Below are 20,422 nucleotides of genomic sequence, written 5' to 3'. Positions count from 1 at the left end.
CTGTTTCCCTGGGCCGCTTACCCTACGGCCCCTTGCACCCACTAGGCCCTTCGCCTAAGGGCCTACAGCCTGGCAGCTATGGGCTAGAGCCTTCTAGCCTCCCTGAGCCTGCCCAGCACTGCGCTGTCCATGGTGCTAGTCTCCCCTTTGGAGACTGACCTTCCCCTGTCAAAGGCATGGGACAGACTGCCTGCTCCTGCTCTGGGCAGCCTTTATATACCTCTGAGCCTGGCCCTGATTGGCTGTCTACAATCTGGGCCCTGATTGGCTCACAACAAACCCTTTTCCGATTGGCTCTTGGGCTGTGCAGGCCCCCCTGGCCTGCCACAGCCCACTTTCACAGGGAGTAGGGCAGTCCACCCCACTACAGGCACAAACATCTTTTACTTTTGAGATCAGCTAGGTTTTTCTTCTTCATTAGTTTTTCTCTTGCTTCCTGTTTGTCTGTTGGGGTGACCAGATAGCAAATGTGAAAAATCGGGAGGGGTGGGGTTCAGTAATAGGTTGCCTACGTAAGACAAAGCCCCTAATATCAGGACATCTGGTCACTATATTGTCTATTGATATACCATGCTTACCACTGGTATCTGAGCACTGTAAATACAGACATAAATCCAGCAAGAAGGGATGGTGGTGGGTTTTTTTTTGGTCGTTCAGATACCTGTCCAATGGGAATTAAATTAATGCCCATTAAACTCTCTTCATGTAGTTTAGTTGATAATTACTCCTAAAATTCCCTCTTCTCTGGGTGAAATTTTTGACCTGCAGTACAGTACACTACACCACTTTAATCTCACTGATGGGAGAGAGGGGACGCACAGAAGTGGTATGGCTGTGTTGCAGGGCTCTTGCTGCTTTTGCTTGTTGTATAGGGCTATGTCTATTCTGCACTTTACACCTGTTAAAGTTTGAGCCCAAGCCTCCCTTCCATCCACGTCCACATCATTCTGACTTGGGTCAGGAAGTCCTCAGGATCCCAGTCCTAGGAGCCTCCTGGGGGATAGGTTAGCCCTATCATTTTGCAGTGTGGATGGAGGTCAAGCTGCAAACCTGAGTCAAAAGGTCTGTGTAGTGAAGTATGGACACGTTAGCATGGCTGTGATTCCTGGGTCCATTAGAGTTTACAGTGCCAGTGTAGCGATACATTAAGAGGCTTCTGCCCTTGTCCTAAATAAACTAATTAGATCTGGGCTGTTGGAGATGTGTTTGGGATAATTTCACCAATCCAGTCACCGAACACCCCCTGCATATCGGACCCGAAGGACAGAAGTTATAGTCTGGAAGCAGGGCCGGTGAAAGGAAGTTTCGCTCTCTAGGGGAAACTTCCACCTTGCACTCCCCACCAAGCTAACCCCACCCCTCCACGGCAGCTAACTCAGCCCTCCACCGGGGAAGCCCCCCCTGCAGCAGCTACCCCCCGCACCATGACAGCTAACCCCTCTCCACCCCATCCCCCCAAGGCAGCTAACCCCACCTGGGGAGACTCCCCCTATCCCCCCACGGCAGCTAACCCCACCCGGGGAGACTCTCCCCCATCCCCCTGTGGCAGTTAACCCTGCCTGGGGAGACGTCCCCCGCCCCTATCACGGCAGCTAACTCTGCCTGGGTTTTCCCCCATCCAGCTCACCTCAGCTCCGCCTCCTCCGCTGAGCACGCTGGCACCACTCTAATTCTCCTCCCTGCCAGGCGTGTGGTGCTGATTGGAGGAGACTTAGAGCTGGGCTGTGTGCTCAGCGGAGGAGGCAGAGTGGAGGTGAGCTGGGGCAGGGAGCTGTTCCCCTGTGCACCCCCTCCCGTTACTGCGGGCAGCTCTCCCCGCGCACCCCCCACCCAGCTCAACTCCACTCCACCTCCTTGCCTGAGGGGACTTTTAGGTGCCCCCAATCACTAGGCACCCTAGGCGGCTGCTTAATTTGCCTAAATGTTGCACCAGCCCTATCTGGAAGAGCATTGGCAGAGGGGGCTACATTATATTCTTGAAGGTTGCTGGTGGACTAGGGGCTGAATTCCATCCAGCTTTGTCCCTTACGCAAAGCCCAGTTACACAGTTTAGGTACAGGGTGAGAAACAAATGGTCTAATACCACTTCATGCTGTCACTGGGCAACTATGGAATAGCTTTCTATCAGAAACTGCAGTGCCGTCAAACAATCCATGGGGCTTGTTTCCCTTTTGCAGCGGTTTTTGTACTTGAGGGGACGGAGCGCTTGAGATTGATTATGCTTATTCTGAGAATCCAGAGTGTGCCCTTGTCTCATCTTCTAAGAGATTGTGCAAGGACAACAGCAGTAGAGAGCATGTGGGGACAACAGCTTTTCAGTCTCTGGATGAAGCAGCATCAGCACGAGCAGATTGTGCCCATTCATTTTCCATGCATTCATGCAGTTCTGAGCATTGCCCACTGTGATAGCGCTTCCTATTTTAGGAAATGTACCATGTGAAACAAAGAATTTGAATTTAGACCTCCTCCTGTTTCCATATTGTATGTGTGTATATTTGCACATGCATATATATTTTAAAATATATATGCACATGCATATACACACATTCCCATAGAGAATCCCTTTGCACATATTTGAAATCCATATTTCATTACATTTAAGGTCTCTGCATGAGTATATCACTGCATTCTGTTTGTTGGATTGGCTAGTAGGCAGTTAATGATTCTTACCTAAAACACACAAGATCCATATGTTACAGAGTGTCATGTGACATAGCTCATAAATGAGAGAATAGAGCCCACCATTATACTGGGTTCTTTATTATTCAGATTTCCTTCTAGCCCTACACAGGTAGAACCCAAATGGTTGACTTAGTGATTTAAAAGTAATAAATTGTTATAAAATGTTGCAGTAGCATCACTGAATCATTGATAGATAGATAATAAAGTCTATTAGAAGAGCCTGTAGAGTTGATTAATAGTGTCCGATAAGTACTATTTTCCTTGGTATCAAACTGGAAATTGATTGCAGCTCCTGCTCACCAGTCCAGTCACATCAAAGGGCTTCTGAAGAAAAGCATACAGGAGTATGGTTTTATAATGGCACGGTCGTTTGACGATGCTCAGTATTCCTCTTCAGCAAAGACAGAGAAATATGTTCTGCAGAAAATCAGGAAGCTTTTTATATTAAGTTGTTGAAGGGGCCTAACTTTATAACTGCATCTACAAGAGCTCTGTAGAACCAAGGACAGGAGAGCCAGATCAACTTCTTTGCTGAGACGCAATTTATTGCTCCGAAGACATGGCATTAATTGAATTTTTTACATGGAGGTAAATAACACTTATATTTATAACTCCTTGTTCATCTGCTTTGAAAAAGGAATAAAGACATCTCACTAAACTGAACACAATGCTGCTGACCTAACCAAAATACTTCAGCTGTTGAAGTCAGGTGAATGGTTAAGAGCAGTGTGCTTCAACAAAAGCCTAACAGATGTAACAGAATTGCTCTTGAACTTGTAAGTAATTTTCTCTAGATTGACCAAAAGATTTTTAAATACTAGCATTTTGATACTGACTTTAACAGTGCAATTTGAGATGGATTTACACTAATCTTGCTGCTTCTGTTGCTCCGAAGCACTTTTTTTCAAACTGAAAGGACATGAAGATGATTTTTGATTTATAAAGAGGGCACCTATAATCACAAGAATTACTTCAGCTGGGCTGTTGCATACATATTACTGATTTCTCCTACAGCAGCTAAACTCACTTCAGCTACAGCAACAATGATAAATAAACTTTTAATCTTTTCTTTTTGGTAGCAGCAAATCACTGCTGCAGCAAATGTATGCAGTGAAGTAACCATGTGTAGCAATTACGTGCATTGCTGAAAAGGTGAGTTCATTAATCTTATGATCAGAATCTGTTCTCTAACAAGGATCATCACCAGCCTATATTAAGTTACCTAGGGGCCAGCTGCTGTGAATTAGCACAGTTCCATTGAACTTGAAGGAGCCACACTGATTTACACCTGTTGCAGACTTGATCCAGTACTTACAATGTTATTTATTGATTAATCCAGGATTTTCTCACATCCGTCTTAACCATTTAGCTAACTACATTTTGGGTATAGATTGGTAATATTATATTCTTCAAAAAATATTGCAATATAGAAGTCTAGGTTTGATTAGTTGTTATTTTTTTAAATGAATGATAAACTATTGTTGACAAAACATTGAAGTCAGTGGGAGTTGCAGGGGCTTGACCCCTCTGAAAATCAGGCCATTTTCATTTAGTTGCCGAGATATGGATTTAGGTGCTTAATTTTAGGTTCCCAAAATTGAAAATTCTGACTCATGTATTTTGGGTGAACGTGATAGGGCCCCTATATTTAAGTGGCCCAGCACTTACCATTATACAGATTCTTGTGACCTTTTCTTTTCGAAGCTTTCCCACATCCATTGTTAGCAGCACACCTAGGAATCTGGCAAAGGGATAGCCCTCAGGCTGCGAAAGTGTCTTGTCTTTGTTCAATGAAATCCATCCAGCTTTTGCTAAGATATAAACTGTCAACATCACAATTTTTCTTCTCTCGCTTGCATTTCTAAGGAAAAAATGTGGCAACCTGCCAATATAATAACTAGACAAAAGCATTCTGAATCTGGGCTAGCACCACTGCCAAATCATCAGCAGCACACACTGTACTGGGACACCTGAGAGTTTCCTGAGCAGCTGCAGCAATGGCAGGGGGACCTAGCATATAGCCCCAGTGATCCATGCCCCACTCTGTGTGCACCACATGGGGCAGAAATAGAGAGCTGAAAAGGGCACCCCTTCTGTCTCATACGTAGCCCCATTGGTCCAACTTCCACCCCAAGCAGATACTATGTGGGGCAAGAAAGATGGGGGAATTTCCCCCCAGCCACCCCCATAGACACAACACACAGCCCCAGTAGCTCATGACATTCTCTGGAGACATCATATGGAATAGGAGCTCCCTTAACTCCCAGGAATGGGGAGGGAACCTCTTATGCTTAACAATCTATCCCTTAACTGCCAATTTTAAGTGGTTTCCTACAGCATATGTGAGCCCCTCCTGCTTAATAATCTGTTCCAATCTATATTTAGCTTAGATACCCTGGTTATCTTCCCAGACATGAAGAAAAGTTCTGAGAAGCTTGGAAACTAATCCTTTACAGCTACTGATGTTGGGCCACTAAAAGACATTACCTCACCTACATTGTATCTCTCATATCCTGGAACCAACACATACAACAACAGTGCAAACAATGTAAAAGAAAGTCATCCTTGTCTAATCAACAGATGCACTTCTTTTCTCATTTCAAAGCTACTGCCAGAATGGGTAGATTTTTTAAGAGGAACCATCTATTGCTGATTGGCTATGATTTGGAAATTTCAAAATGTTCAGCTATAACAGAGGATAACAAAGCAATGCATACAACAAAAACCAATCAGAGTGAAAGCAAGGCTTTGTAAATTATACCTTTCTGACCTGTGCTATACTGGAGAACTTGGAGGTTAATACAACAGTATTAAGCTTAAGGTCTACAGTCTTTAAGGAATAATTGCACCTATAAATCCTTATTTAATAATTCTTGTATTATCCTTATACAATCTACACATTTCCTTGTGTACATATTACATTATACAAAAGATGATTCAGTCCTCAAAGTTAAAATTACCATTTTTTCCCCTTTTCTTGAATCTACCACTGGGTGTACATTTCCCAAAGTCTGCTTAGAAAAATTAAGTTTAGATTCATTCCAAATAACAGGCATTCCTGGTATGTTACTGACTGTATATACTTTTTTTCTGACTTACAGTGTATGTTTAAAAGATAATCTTTCTTAAAATATTGTAACATTTTCCAATATGAACACAGACCATTGTCAATTTGTATCTTAAGCCTCCAGTCCTGCCAGCATTTACCAACATGCTTAACTTTTCTCCCATTTAGGCGACTAGTCCCCCTGACTTTAATAGTAGAGTAAAGATAAACATGTCAGTGTTTGCAGGTTAAAGACTAATGTTTTCAATTGCTTTTGTAGCTTTCAACATATTGCATTCTTATCTTGAGTCACAACAAAATTCAGATTCTTGTTACTGTAAGAAGAAATTCATTCCAAAGGTTTTTATTTGGGGGTGGGGGAGGGAAGGGATGGGGAGGCAACTTTGCTATCTTATGTGTGCAGTAAAAAGCGTTATTTCCAGATCAGGAGAGCATTTGTTTCTGTGGATCACAATAGCAAATTTGTGAAATGAAGTGAAAATCTGGATGTATAAGGTACGAACACCAGTGGGAAACTGTGTTCTGTTGTGTTTGAGGACAAATTTGCAATGACCTTTAGACAGGGAGATTCTCCACACCACTTCAAGCCACGAAAGTGTCTTCTGCAGCTTGTTACCACAGAGGAACAGAAGCATAGAAGGGGAAATGTGTGCATATCATTCACAAAGAGAGGTATGGGCAATGATTTTATGCAAAGCATGGAATTATACAGAGCATGGCCCATATTCGATAAAGAAATCTAACTATCTTGCTCACTCTTTTCACTGCACCCTCCATACCCTGCGTTAGTCATTTGTGAGTTAGCCCTAGCCCTGCAACACCGATTGAGACTAACAATTCCTCCCCTTAGCCTCAAAATGAGGTTATAGCACAATTTTAAGTGCACAATCCTATTAACTCAGGAATTTCTTGTTTGTACATGATCATGCCAATAATTTGTGTTTAAAATTGGTACTTAGGCATTTGTGAGCAAATTCCTACAATTATATCAACAGTTTATTTTGTAGTCATAATTACACTCTTCATAATGGTTTTATTTGGTCCCATGTCTGGTGAAGTAGTTCTATAATAGTGAATACCACTCAAATTGCTTTAGAATAACTGTGGATTTCTTTTGTTCTGTTCTAGTTTCAAACAAGCAAGAAATAATATGATTTTTACCTTTTGTTGGCCCTTCATACTTCCAGGTGGTTTTTTCAAACTTATAGGTTCATAAGGGACACATAGTACTTGCATGATGGGTACACGCTGAAAGCCATCCTGCACTCTTGTGACTTTGGCATAGTGCAGCTGAGTAAATAAATCATACCTAATAAGCTTTTCTAAAAGGATTTGATAGCAGGCAATATTATCAGCATGTTATTAATGTACAGTCGTCTAGTGACAGTCATGATGACCTTATCAAACCACTGCACCAAACTGTAACTTATCTTTATTTCATATATTTTCTTGTCTGATTATGTTGATAGGCAACAAAATACATAATTTATATGAACTGATCCATAAGGCCACTATACTCCCCTGCTTAAAATCCCTGCTGAAAGCCCCTCTCTGCTGTGATGCTTAAATTACATCAGCTAGTTCATCATGGGTAGGTAGAGGGACAGGTGGGAGTAGTTGATTTACTTTGTCTAGTTAAAATAACTGTATGTGTATGTGTCTGTATATACACACACAGAATTTTATATATATATATATATATATGAAAATTGTATATATTTGAGTGTTTTCCTCTCTCCCCGCCCTTCATATGTCACTTGTCTTCTTGGGGTATTTCTACACTACAAGTTAGGGGTGTGATTCCCAGCTCATATATAGTTACTCATGATAGTTCTCATCTTCCTGGCACTTCCAATTATAAGATCCTGTGTTTGGTTGCTTTGCACCCTCCTGCTTTGATGTGGGGACTCAAAATGTGACAAGAGTGGCTTATAGCATGAGGTATGTGCTTTTGTGAAAAATTCCTCGAATTTGGCTAGGTTATCACAGTTAGCACAGGCTGAGTAAAGACTTCTTAAATCTTCCTTAAATTCCCTTAAATATCCAAAATACTATTTTGTTAGTGTGTGTTGACTTCTGCTTGTCCCAGGCAGGTAAAATAAACCTATTGCTGCCCCAGACCGGAGAAATTAATACGGGGCTTTCTTGCAGAGCCACACCTGGCTGCAAAAGGGGCCATGCTTTTATACCCCATTGTACTGGAGTAATCTTGTCTGGAAATGACAAGGACATTGCAATTATCCATCCAGTTATCAATCTCTTTGCTAAATGGAGATGGAGTGGAGGAGGCCACTATAGGATACTTGGCCATCTAAAAACAGTAAGGGATCAAAGAGAACTTCTAGATTTACTTACTTTCTTTCCAAAGGTTAAACAAGACTCGTCAGGGAAACCACTCTGCCAGTTTTTCCCTGAGCCAACCAACATAGCTTTTATCTTGGACTGAGATGACTATCTCTGCCTTTTGTGAACCCAGATGGCTAGATCCTCAGCTGGTGCAAATTGTCGTAGTTCAAGTGATGCAATGAAGCTATGATAGTTTATGCCTGCTGAAGTCTTCCTTGGAATCTTGCTGCTAGATTTAATCAACAAAGTGGAGCACAGATCTAAATCACAGGTTATATTCCATAGTTCCCCAGAGGCCTCTGGAACCCCTCTCAGCAAAATGATTTGAAACTCAATAAGAAAAGATACTGCATGTCAAGGTTCCCTCCCCATTCTGACCTTTAGGGTACAGATGTGGGGACCTGCATGAAAGACTCCCTAAGTTTATTTACCAGATTAAGTTAACAATTTCGCTGCCACCATCAAATGATTTAAACAAACATTTAGGGAAGAGTCATTTGGAACTCTGCTTTTCCCCAAATCTCTCCCAAGTATCTAACCTCTGCCTTTCCTGGGCAGATTTGACACTAATTCCTCCTCCTCTCCCCCCCCCCCCCCCCGCCAAGTCTTTACACTCCTTTTTTGGGTAGACTTGAGAGAATTTCCTCACCAATTGCTGGTGAACACTGATCCAAAACCTTTGGATCTTAAAACAATGAAAAAATCAATCAGGTTCTTAAAAGAAGAATTTTAATTAAAGAAAAAAGGTGAAAAGAATACCTCTGTGAGATTAACATGCAAGATAATCTCCCAGATAACAGATTCAAAACACAGAGGGTTTCCCTCTGGGCAAAACTTTGAAGTTACGCAGAAACTCAATTTGATTCTCCCTCTATTCTGGAAAAAGAAATCACAAATAGAAATAAAAGTGATTTAGTACATTCCTTCTCTAATTACTTATTACCCTGTAGGAGTGTGATGGTTCCTCTCCTCCATCAGGCAAAAGCACACACAGAACAGACAAAGGACTGTTTTTCCCCCCTCCCAACTTTGAAAGTATCTTGTTCCCTTATTGGTACTTCTGGTCAGGTGTCAGCTAGGTATTGTGAACTTCTTAAACCTTTACAAGTAAAAAAGGAATTAACCCTTAACTGTCTGTTTATGACACTGCCGTTGTCCCATTTTGGTGCTGATCCGTCCCTGGAAGCAACCATCTGGTCCAAATTAGATAGATTCTTTATGTGAAGAACACAACAAGAAAATCTTAAACTTATATTCAGTCAGAGCTAATCATAATCTCTGGGATATTAACCAACTGGAATAGTTCCCATGTTCAGTGTCTGTGGTGGAGGGATAATAATTATTCGTCTCATTTGACTAGCACTGGAGAATGATTTTCAGCACTGGTTCTTTTCCTTCCTGTACCTTATTTCTCTGCTATTGCTGGGCAACTTGAAGTTTTAGCACAAAGAGTCTGAAGTTAGGCAAGTGAAAAACCGAGGCAAACAAGAGTAGTAATGCTTTTGAAAATGTTGATGCCTGTGTCCCACTTTGTTTCCAGTTTCCTTCTGTCCTAAACATTAAATAAATATTTCAAATGTTCATGGAGATTTCAGTTTGCCAGCTGGTGTTCACTCCCAACTGTCTCGTTGTGCAGCTATATTTTATTCTTTGTGCTTTCTGATATTTGGCAGCTCAAATGCCAAGCACTGTTATACCATTCCATTTTAGCGGAAATGACTGCTAACATGAGAGAGAAAACACTTATCAATAAGAGTGCTAAAAATACTTTTTTATGCTTGATGCTACTGTAATGGTATGTATGTGGGCTGGTTGTCAGCAGTAGAGACTGAACTCTGGACTTAAAACAGAGGTCTCCAAACTGTGGGGTATGCCCCCCCATGGGGGCCCAGAGGAACATTCAGGAGGGTGCGGCTGGGGCCTGGGCCAGCCCTCACAGGGTGTGGGGAGGAAGTGCCACCCAGCTCTGCTCCCAGCTCTGGCCCTGGCTCTGGCCCCGGTCCTTGGGCCCTTGCCTGTGTCCACATCCTCCCCCTTCTGGAGCCACAGCCCTGCTCCTAGCCCTGGGGAAGAGGAGGCACAGATAGGAGTAAGGCACAGACAGGGGGCACAAGGTAAAAAGTATAGGGATCACTGACTTAAAACTGCAAGCCTTTGCTGCCAGAGCTAAACAAGCCCTGTTAATCCAAAGGCACTAGCAGACATACAAACTTCTATGAGGGCTGGCCACTAGAGTGGGACAGAAGGCTGCATTGGGCAAGCATGGGTTACTTTACTGTCCCTCCCATCTTTACCATCTGGTAAAAATGGCAAATTTAACACTGGGGGGTGGGGGAAAGAATCCTGCTTCTGGGTGCATAGAGAATGATTGACTGAAACATAGGTACATTTTCAGTTTATTTCTTTTCAGTTCCTGATATCAGAAGATTCCACTAGGAGAGCTAAATACAATTCAAAGAACCTCGTTCACATAATTATGAATCTATCGTGATTTTTCTGGTTTTAATAGCTAGACATTTGCCTGAGTACCTATATCATGCTAATGAAATCATTATAGTTGTGATATTTTGTTTTTTCTTCTCACTGAGTAACAGGAATTTGCTAACCCAAAGCAAAATGAAAATGCAAAGATGGAGGCACAAACATCAGACTGGCATTTCACTGTCTTGTTTGTAGGCAAATGGTAACCACTCATATTACAGTGAATTATTTATGTCTCATCCTTCTCACATATTTGAACTCTCAGACCTCTTTCTATTAATGTTTGTGTTTATGCATTTTAAAGCATGCATTAAAAGTGAAAATACTTTTAACATGGAATTACTTATGTGTTTCCATAAAGGAGATGATAGCAAAACAGGTGCTTCCCAAATAGTATTAGTCAATTAGGTGAAGCTTGCTTCTAAAGAGTTAAATAGAAACCCCTATAAGTTTGGTGGGAATTTCATTAAACATTGAAAACTCAGTGTTATCTGACCTTAATTCGTTTATCTTTCATTTCTTGTAGGCTGTTTCCAGCTATGTAATGTTTTTCGAACACATGACATGGAAATTGACCAGTGCTTGCTGGAGTCCCTCCCTTTAGGCCAGCGTCAGCGGTTGGTGAAACGTATGCGCTGTGATCAAATAAAGGCATATTATGAAAGAGAAAAAGCTTTTCAGAAACAGGAAGGACATGTGAAAAAATTGAAACATGGAAAGAATCACCGAGTTCATTTCAACCTCGCTGATATGATACAGGATGCAATCATACATCATGATGACAAAGAAGGTACCACACACATTTACCAGCAGTCTCATGGTTTATTCCTTTGTGTGGCTAAAAGTTTCAGAGTAGCAACTACCTTGTGTCTTGGGGCATTATTTTAGACTTAATTTCAGATAACGGTAGTTATTTGTATGTACTCTGACCTTTGCAATTAACATGCAATAGAGTAAATGTGTATTATATAACATAAAATATTATGGAATATATTTTATGTCCTTGATGAAAGCCAATGGTGTTTTGGAAGCCTTGGAATGTCACTGTAGGATAAAGGTGTTTACAGAGTCATAGATTTTAAGGCCAGAAGGGACCATTTTGATCATGTAGTCTGACTTCCCGCATACTACAGCCATGGAATTGCACCCAGATGTTTAGTCATGCTTTGAAAAATGTTTTCCCTGTATTTAAACAAAGCTCTGAAATAAATAAATAAGCTTCCTTCAGAGATGTAGCTCTGGCTGGGGGCAATTAAATGATTATTAGGAATTGGTGATTCTTAAGAGGATGGGTTTTAGCAATAGTGCTTGATGAACCCTGAGCCCAAAGTGATGGTGGTGATTGTTGTGATGTGACAAAGTTTATGTACAGTGACTTGGCTTTATGAAACATTGACATTAAAACATTGGCTCTGTCCGCTTCTGGATCCACATATGAGCTGGTGATGTGATGTAACCTCCTGACAGCATAATAGCCCAGATCCTGAGCTGTGTTGTATGCTCTACATGTCTGGGGTGTGTAGGCACACGTGTAAGTCAAAAACATGGAGACCTGGGAGAAGGGTCAGAATATAGGGGGAGCATGGGCATTGCAGGGACAAAGGAGAGACAAGAGGGGATAACAAATCAGTATCGCAGACGTTTGTAAACTAATGCAAATATGGGGAATAAGCAGGAAGAACTAGAAATCCTAGTGAGTAATTACAACTCTGACATAGTTGGCATCATAGAGACTGGGTGGGATAGTTCACATGACTGGAATATTAGTATAGAAGAGTGTTGCTTGCTTGGGAAGGATAGGCAGGGGGAAAAAGAGAGGAAGTGTTGCCTTGTATATCAAGATGTACCCTTGGACCAAGGTTGAGATGGAAATAGTAAGCAGATTTGTTAAAAGTCTCTGGGTAAGGATAAAAGGCGTAGAAAACACGGGTGATGTCATGGTAGAGTTCTACTATAGACCACCTACCCAGAAAGAAGAGATTGATGCGACTTTTTTTTAAAACATCTAAAAAATCATCCCAAGCACAGGAGTGCTTGATGGTCATGGGGAACTTCAACTACCCAGATACCTGTTGGGAAAATAATAAACAATTTTTTTTTTTAATTCAGAAGGTGGAGAAAGCAATAAGGGAGAGGCTGTACTAGATTTGATTTAGACCAGGGATTGGCAGCCTTTGGCACGTGACCCACCAAGTTAAGCCCCTTGGCAGGCCGGGCCAGTCTGTTTACCTGCAGTGTCCACAGGTTCAGCCAACTGCAGCTCCGACTGGCTGTGGTTCGCTGCTCCAGGCCAACGGGGACTGCGGGAAGCAGCATCCAACACATCCCTCAGCCCGCGCCGCTTCCCACAGCCCCTGTTGTCCTAGAGCAACTAACCCCAGCTTGTGGGAGCTGCAGTTGGCCGAACCTGCAGACATAGTAGGTAAACAAACCAGCCCGGCCCGTCAAGGGGCTTACCCTGGTGAACCGCATGCCAAAGGTTGCCGATCTTTGATTTAGACAAATAGGGAGGAACTGGTTGAGAATTTGAAAGTGAAAGGCAGCTTGGGTGACAATCATCATTAAATGATAGAGTTCATGATTCTAAGGAATGGTAGGAAGGAAAACAGCACAATAAAGAAAATGGATTTCGAGAAGGCAGACTTTATAAACTCAAGTAGTTGGTAGGTAAGCAAGTCTTAGGGGGAAAACTTTTTGAGAGAGTTGGAAAGGTTTCAAAGAGACATTATTAAGGGCACAAAACCAAACTATCCCACTGCATAGGAAAGATAGAAAGTATGGCAAGAGACCACCCTGGTTTAACCAGGAGATTTTCAATGATCTGAAACAATAAAAAGAGTCCTACAAAAAGTGGAAACTAGATCAAATTACAAAGGATGAATATAAACAAGCAACACAAGCATATAGGGACAAAATTATAAAGGCAAAGGCACAAAACAAGATTAAATTAGCCAGAGACATAAAGGGTCACAAGAAAACATTCTATGAATACAGTAGAAGTAAGAGGAAGACCAAGGCCCATTACTCACTTTTTTGTTTCAGTTTTCACCAAATTTTGTTTCCAGTTTTCACATCTAACATAGTGAATTCCAGTGAAAATGAGGTTGGATCTGAGGCTAAAATAAGGACAGAACACGTTAAAAATTACTTAGATAAGTTAGATGTCTTCAAGTCATCAGGGCCTGATGAAATACATTCTAGAATACTCAAGGAGTTGAGAAGGTATCTGAGCCATTAGTGATTATCTTCAAAAACTCATAGAAGATGGGAGAGATTCCAGGGGACTGCAAGAGGGCATATATAGTACCAATCTATAAAATGGGGAATAAGGATAACCTGGGGAATTACAGATGGGTCGTCTTAACTTCAGTACCTGGAAAGATAATGAAGCAAATAATCAAGCAATCAATTTGCAAACAACTTGAAGATAGTAAGGCAATAAATAACAGTCAGCATGGATTTGTCAAGAACAAATAGCTAATAGCTTTCTTTGACAAGCTTTGTGGTTGGGGGGAAGCAATAGATATGGTATACCTTGACTTTGGTAAGGCTTTTGATATTGTCTTACATGACCTTCTCATAAATAAATAGGGAAATACAAATACAGTGGGTGCATAACTGGTTGGAAAACTGTTCCCAGGGAGGAGTTATCACTGGTTCACAGTCAAACTGGAAGGGCATATCAAGTGTGGTTCCTCAGGGATCAGTTCTGGGTCTGGTTCCATTCATTATCTTTATCAGTGATTTAGATAATGGTAGAGAGTACATGTATATAAAATTTGTGGATGATACCAAGATGGCAGAATTTACAAATGCTTTGGAGGGTAGGATTAAAATTTAAAATGATCTGGACAAACTGGAGAAAGGGTCTGAAGTTAATAGGATGAATTCAAAAAGGACAAATGCAAAGTACTACACTTAAGAAGGAATAATCAGTTGCACACTTACAAAATGACTACCTAGGAAGGAGTCCTGCAGAAAGGAATCTGGGGGTCATAGAGGATCACAAGCTAAATACGAGTCGACAGTGTGACACTGTTGCAATAAAAGCAAACATCCTTCTGGCATGTATTAGAAAAAGTGTAGTAAGCAAGATACAAGAAGTAATTCTTCTGCTCTACTCCACACTGATAAGGCCTCAACTGGAATATTGTGTCCAGTTCTGAGCACCACATTTCAGAAAAGATGCACACAAACTGAAGCAAGTCCAGAGAAGAGCAACAAAAATGATTAAAGGTTTAGAAAACAGGACCTATGAGGAAATATTGAAAAAAATTGGTTTTGTTTAGCCTAGAGAGGAGAAAATGGAGGGGGGATGTGATAACAGTTTTCAAGTACATATAATATTGTTACAAGGAGGAGGGAGAGAAATTGTTTCTTGTTAACTTTTGAGGACAGGACAAGAAGCAATGGGCTTAAATTGCAGCAAGAAAGGTTGAGGTTGGACATTAGTAAAAACATCCTAACTGTCAGGGTGGTTAAGCACTGGAACAAATTGCCTAGGGAGATTGTGGAATCTCCATCACTGGAGATTTTTAAGAACAAGTTAGACAAATACCTGTCAGGAATGGTCTAGCTATTATGTAGTCCTGCCTTGAGTGCAGGGGACTGGACTAGATGACCTCTTTTCCAGTCCTGAACTTCTATGATTCTATATGCGCAAACAGACACTGGTGGCTTTAAGCCACTTTTGTGCTACCTAGTACTGGGGCTCTGTTGGCAGTTGTCCAGTCCCTGGTGCAACTAACAGCATTCTGAGAGCTGTTCTAAATTGTTCTTGAATCCAAATGCAAAAAGGGGGACATTTCTGGCAAATAAGGATGGTTTAAGGACCTGAGCAGTCCCCTGAACTGTTGGTTGGGAGTGGTTGTAACAGAGTCCTTGCTGTTGTGACTTTCATAGCTCCAATGCAACATACACAGAGGGAACCCTCCATTTTGTGTGAAATCTGTCTTTGGGTAACTAGGCATTGCCACAGTGGCATAAAACTGCTCTAAAGCAGGATCTTGGCCAATGGAACATCACTGCTTTTTGTATTAGCCAACTCCACCCTGTCAGGTTTGGCCTGCCTTTAGCACATTTCAGTGTGGTGGGTTGGACAGATTTGAATTCTCTCCTCCCACTCTTTTCTGAACTTTTCATTCAATGCTAGTGACTATATATATTTGCTATTGTTTGAGCGCATCAGATTATGTATTTTGATTTATAAACAGAAACAGCTAGAGCTAGAGATAGGCACTCTTGTTAAGTGCTCTTCACGGCATTTAGAAATGCAATTGTTTTAATATACATTCAGTTCCCTAAACAGTCATGCTTGTGATTTAAAAATTAATATCCTTACCACTGCCCATCTTTTCACAGCTTCCTTCTCACCAAAAGCCAGGCAGAATAGTAGATATGCTTTGCAGCACGACCTAAAGGTCAGACCCCTCAGACTATTTAACATTTATACCGAATGTATGACCATACACAGTTCACTCAGTGAGAAAAAATAAATCCATACTGGCCCCTGAAAAAGCTGAATCCAGAGCAGAACAGAAAGTCCAGCAGCCACTGAAAGTGAACAGCAGCAACATACTAAAAACCACAAGGCCGGGGGGAGCATGGGATAGGTTCAAAATAGGCACCAATATGGTATCCTGCCCCTTAAGAGGAGCTGTATAAATCTCTAGAAGTAAGAAGCCCTCAGACCCTGCAAACAGACTCATTAGACCTCAGAGGAAGGGCTAGGGCAGGGGTAGTCAACAGGCAGATTGCGGTCCAAATCCAGACTGCCAGATGCTTTTGAACGGACCCCCAAATCATTTTATTTTCTCATGATTGTTGTTGGGGTTTTTTTTATTGTTTTCTGTGGCATCTGGGCCTTGATTATACCTTGACCAAGAAATGTGGACCTTGACAAAAAATAATTGACTACCCCTGGGCTAGGGGCATCTTGACTCCTCCTAGTCTCAATACTTCACCCACACATGAGCTGGCCAAGAGGGATAGGATGATGCCTCTCCCTGAGCCAGCTCATTACCCAGGAGTGTGTATTGTCAGCAAATCCAGGCAAATACCTTGCTTCCTCCACTCACTCATACCTGAATCACTGTAACTTTGGGTGAGGAGTGGAATGTCTTCACAATGATCTATGGGAACATGCAGGTTCATGGTGCTTGTTGTGCACTCTGGCAGTGATACAATTTTAGAATGTGTTACAGGAGACTTATCTGAGTCTATTGAAGTAGTGACATTGTAAACATCCCCCCTTCTCACCTGGAGAGGACTGATTATTGATTGTGTTATTCTATTATTGTGTTCAGGCAGTAAATCTTATTTTATTGTCACTAATATGTCATTTTAATGTATGGTGACACTTGAATTTCATTTGTTCTTGAACTACTTTATATTGTGAAAAACCAAAGGCTATCTTTCCAACTTTAATACCCTTTTATTAACACTAATAAAAGGTGTACATAAGTGACTTAGTGCAAAATCTCCTCATTTGTATGGGTTTAAATATGACACAGCATTACTTTTGTAGTATATATAGCAGAAAATATCTGCCATACCAAATAGTAAAAACATCCTGTTGTGTCTTGTGTGAGTGGGTCTCAGAATCAGGGATCCATCTCAGGCCTCAACAGCTGCACTGCTATTTTTAGCCCTGCAGCGTGAGCCCTGTGAGCCCAAATTCATTGACCTGGGCTCTGAGGCTCGCTGCAGTGATTTGTTTTGTTTTTTGCTGTGTAGACATACCCTTAATGGCTCTAAAGAGTTCATTTGAGTGAGACTGATTAACAGGCCATAACAGAATATCTCTGCCCTTGTGTGACAGTCCAGAGCCCTAACTCTGCCACGTTTAGCACACAGAGCACCCATGCAGAGCTCACTGCAGTGTGCATACTTTTAAATTAAGCGGGGTAATCATACATGCACACACATATGCTGTGTCCTAATATAACCATTAACTAGTTAATTACATGGGATGAAGGGATTTTCACAGTATTTGTTTATTTTTTTCAATGCAAAATTGAATGTTACCAAAGCTGTTGTTACCATGTTGTGCTGAAAATTTATATATTAAAGGCTCACTAAATGCACCAGATTCAGCTGAGGAGTTAGTAGAAATCTTCTTTTTTTTTTCTTTTTCCCAAAGTGTGTGCCCTGGAATCCATCAAACTATATATTTTTTTAATGAACCAGAAAAACTCAGAGCAAAACTGCTGAGTTTTGTATATTTCTTCACCTGAGGCCAATAATTCAGGAGACACTGTCCCTCTTCCCAAGGACACCTTTACCCTCAACAGGTCAAGTATTCTCTCTCAATTTTGCTTCTATCTCAGGGAGCTGGCCCGTGATTTGCAAATGCCTACCACACACAAACACACTTTTCTGAAGTGAAGTGGTGGTTGGCTGTTCTTGTCTACACTCATGCTCTTCACAGGGGTAATCTGTTTCCCCATCTCCCATCACTGGAGTTGGAGGGGGACACCTATATAGATCCTGCCCATTAATCCACTGAGTCCTGCTGCTGTAACAATGGCTGTTTCCCTAATTTTGAGACATGATGTACCCCAGAATGCACTGAACTGTTTGGGAATCACCTGAACAATTGTGGCACCCAAAAGTCTCTACAACAACTGTGGCAGTGGCTGCTTGCTTCACTCTCTGATTTAAAACAGTACCCAGAGTCATCAAAACTTGTATGAACTTCTGTGAACCCTTTAAAGCAATTGAGGGCTAGGTTTCATAGATTCATAGATTCATAGACTCTAGGACTGGAAGGGACCTCAAGAGGTCATCGAGTCCAGTCCCCTGCCCTCATGGCAGGACCAAATACTGTCTAGACCATCCCTGATAGACATTTATCTAACCTACTCTTAAATATCTCCAGAGATGGGATTTCCACCACCCCCTAAGCAGTTATTCCAGTGTTTAACTACCCTGACAGTTAGGAACTTTTCCTAATGTCCAACCTAAATCTCCCTGCTGCAGTTTAAGCTCATTGCTTCTTGTTCTATCTTAGAGGCTAAAGTGAACAAGTTTTCTCTCTCTCTCCTGATGACACCCCTTTTAGATACCTGAAACTGCAATCATGTCCCCTCTCAGTTTCTTCTTTTCCCAACTAAACAAACCCAATTCTTTTCAGCCTTCCTTCATAGTCTGTCTCAAGATCTTTATCATTCTTGTTTGCCTCCTTGACCCCTCTCCAATTTCTCCAAATCTTTCTTGAAATGCAGTGCCCAGAACTGGACACAATACTCCAGTTTGAGTCAACCAGCGCAGAGTAGAGCGGAAGAATTGACTTCTCGTGTCTTGTTTACATACACCATCCACACTGTTCATTGGCATCCCTAGAATTCACTTTGCTTTTTTGCAAACAGTATACACTGTTGACTTATATTAGTCTTGTGGTGCCCATTGCCCCTAGTCTCTTTCTGCCATACTCCTTCCAGACAGGTTCTTTCCCTATTTCTGTATTATGTTGAAACTGATTTTCCTCTTATAGGTGGAGCACTTTGCATTTATCTATTTATTGAACGTTCATCCGGTTTACCTCAAGACATTTCTCAATTTGTCCAGGATCTTTTGAATATTTGACCCTGTCCCTCCACAAGCAGTTGCATCAGCTCCCAGTTTTGGTTATTGTTCTGCAACTTAATAGCGTACTTTCTATGCCAACATCTAAGTCGTTGATGAAGATAGTTGGAACAGAAGCGGGTCCCCAAAAAACAGACCCTTGCAGAACCCCACTTGTTATACCTTTCCAGCAGGATTGGGAGCCATTAATAACTACTTTCTGAGTACGGTTATCCAGCCAGTTATGCACCCACCTTATAGTAGCCCCATCTAAATTGTATTTGCCTATTTTATCGATGAGGATATCATGCAAGACAGTATCAAATGCCTTACTAAAGTCTAGGTATACCACATCCACCTCTTCTCCCTTATCCACAAGGCTCGTTAGTAAGGAAACCCAAGACTAGCTTTTGTGTTTGGGTTTCATTATGAAAAGTTCACACAGCTTTAATATTTATAAATTGAGCAGAGGTGGATAAAATTAATGAAATTCATGGAAAAGCAACAAAAAAATTAGGGGGCTAGAGACTGATTTAAATTAGACTGATTTAATAGGATAAGCGGTAGATGTGATCTTCTTTTTCTTCAGTACTTAGCTGAACAGGTGACCGCAGCAGTCATTTGCCCTTTGGTCCATTCCTGTGCGGCTGCAATCTGAATGCAGTTACTGGCTTTCTGCAGATTGGACTTGAACAGGTCATTGGCCATTATCATGTGGAGGAACAATGCACACTAATGATTCCAACTGATAGTAGAAATAATTTTTTACTAAATCAGCTGATTCCTATCTTGGCACATAGACTACTATAACAGCAAGGTGTCTTTGTCTATGTTTCAGATGTGCAATAAGTAGTCAAGAAGATACAGATATCCCAAGTTATCAAGGCGGACATGGCCTCGCCTCACAGTAGTAATGCTACCCCATATAAGTGGTTGGGACTACTGGAATACAGAAATAAATAATCTTCCATCTTGTGGCACCTTGCTTCCATTAGGCGGGCAATTGATATGCCAAGATGGTCCATTTTGTGAGAGGCAGCAAGCTGATGACCACGCCTGTAAATAGTTGCCACATTCCAGGTTGCAATTTTGGTGGATTGGTGGAGATACTATCTATGAATGAATCCACTGTCATGATATACTGCAGATGCGCCTGCTGACATCAGAGGATGCATGTCCCCAATCACATTTACATCAGGGCACGACACCACTAGCAGCTGAGAGTAGGGCTGAGGCTTTAAGCCTGGTGCTTAGTGCTAAATTATTCATTTTGATAGAAGC

At 41.6% G+C, this 20,422-nt stretch overlaps 1 protein-coding gene across 2 annotated transcripts in view; it reads left to right on the top strand.

Moving 5' to 3' along the window:
- Positions 1-20,422, top strand: part of MYO16 (myosin XVI) — a 650,995-nt gene that overhangs the window by 154,800 nt on the left and 475,773 nt on the right. For both annotated transcript variants that reach the window (XM_075061501.1, XM_075061500.1), the window contains exon 2: positions 11,103-11,366. In XM_075061501.1, the coding sequence (XP_074917602.1) occupies positions 11,141-11,366 (226 nt within the window). In that variant the 5' untranslated portion in view covers positions 11,103-11,140. The remainder of the gene's footprint in view (positions 1-11,102; positions 11,367-20,422) is intronic.

This window comes from Chelonoidis abingdonii, chromosome 1 (assembly GCF_003597395.2).
Source record: "Chelonoidis abingdonii isolate Lonesome George chromosome 1, CheloAbing_2.0, whole genome shotgun sequence".
Taxonomy (NCBI): Eukaryota; Metazoa; Chordata; order Testudines; family Testudinidae; genus Chelonoidis; species Chelonoidis abingdonii.
This window is presented reverse-complemented; position numbering and strand designations above follow the sequence as displayed.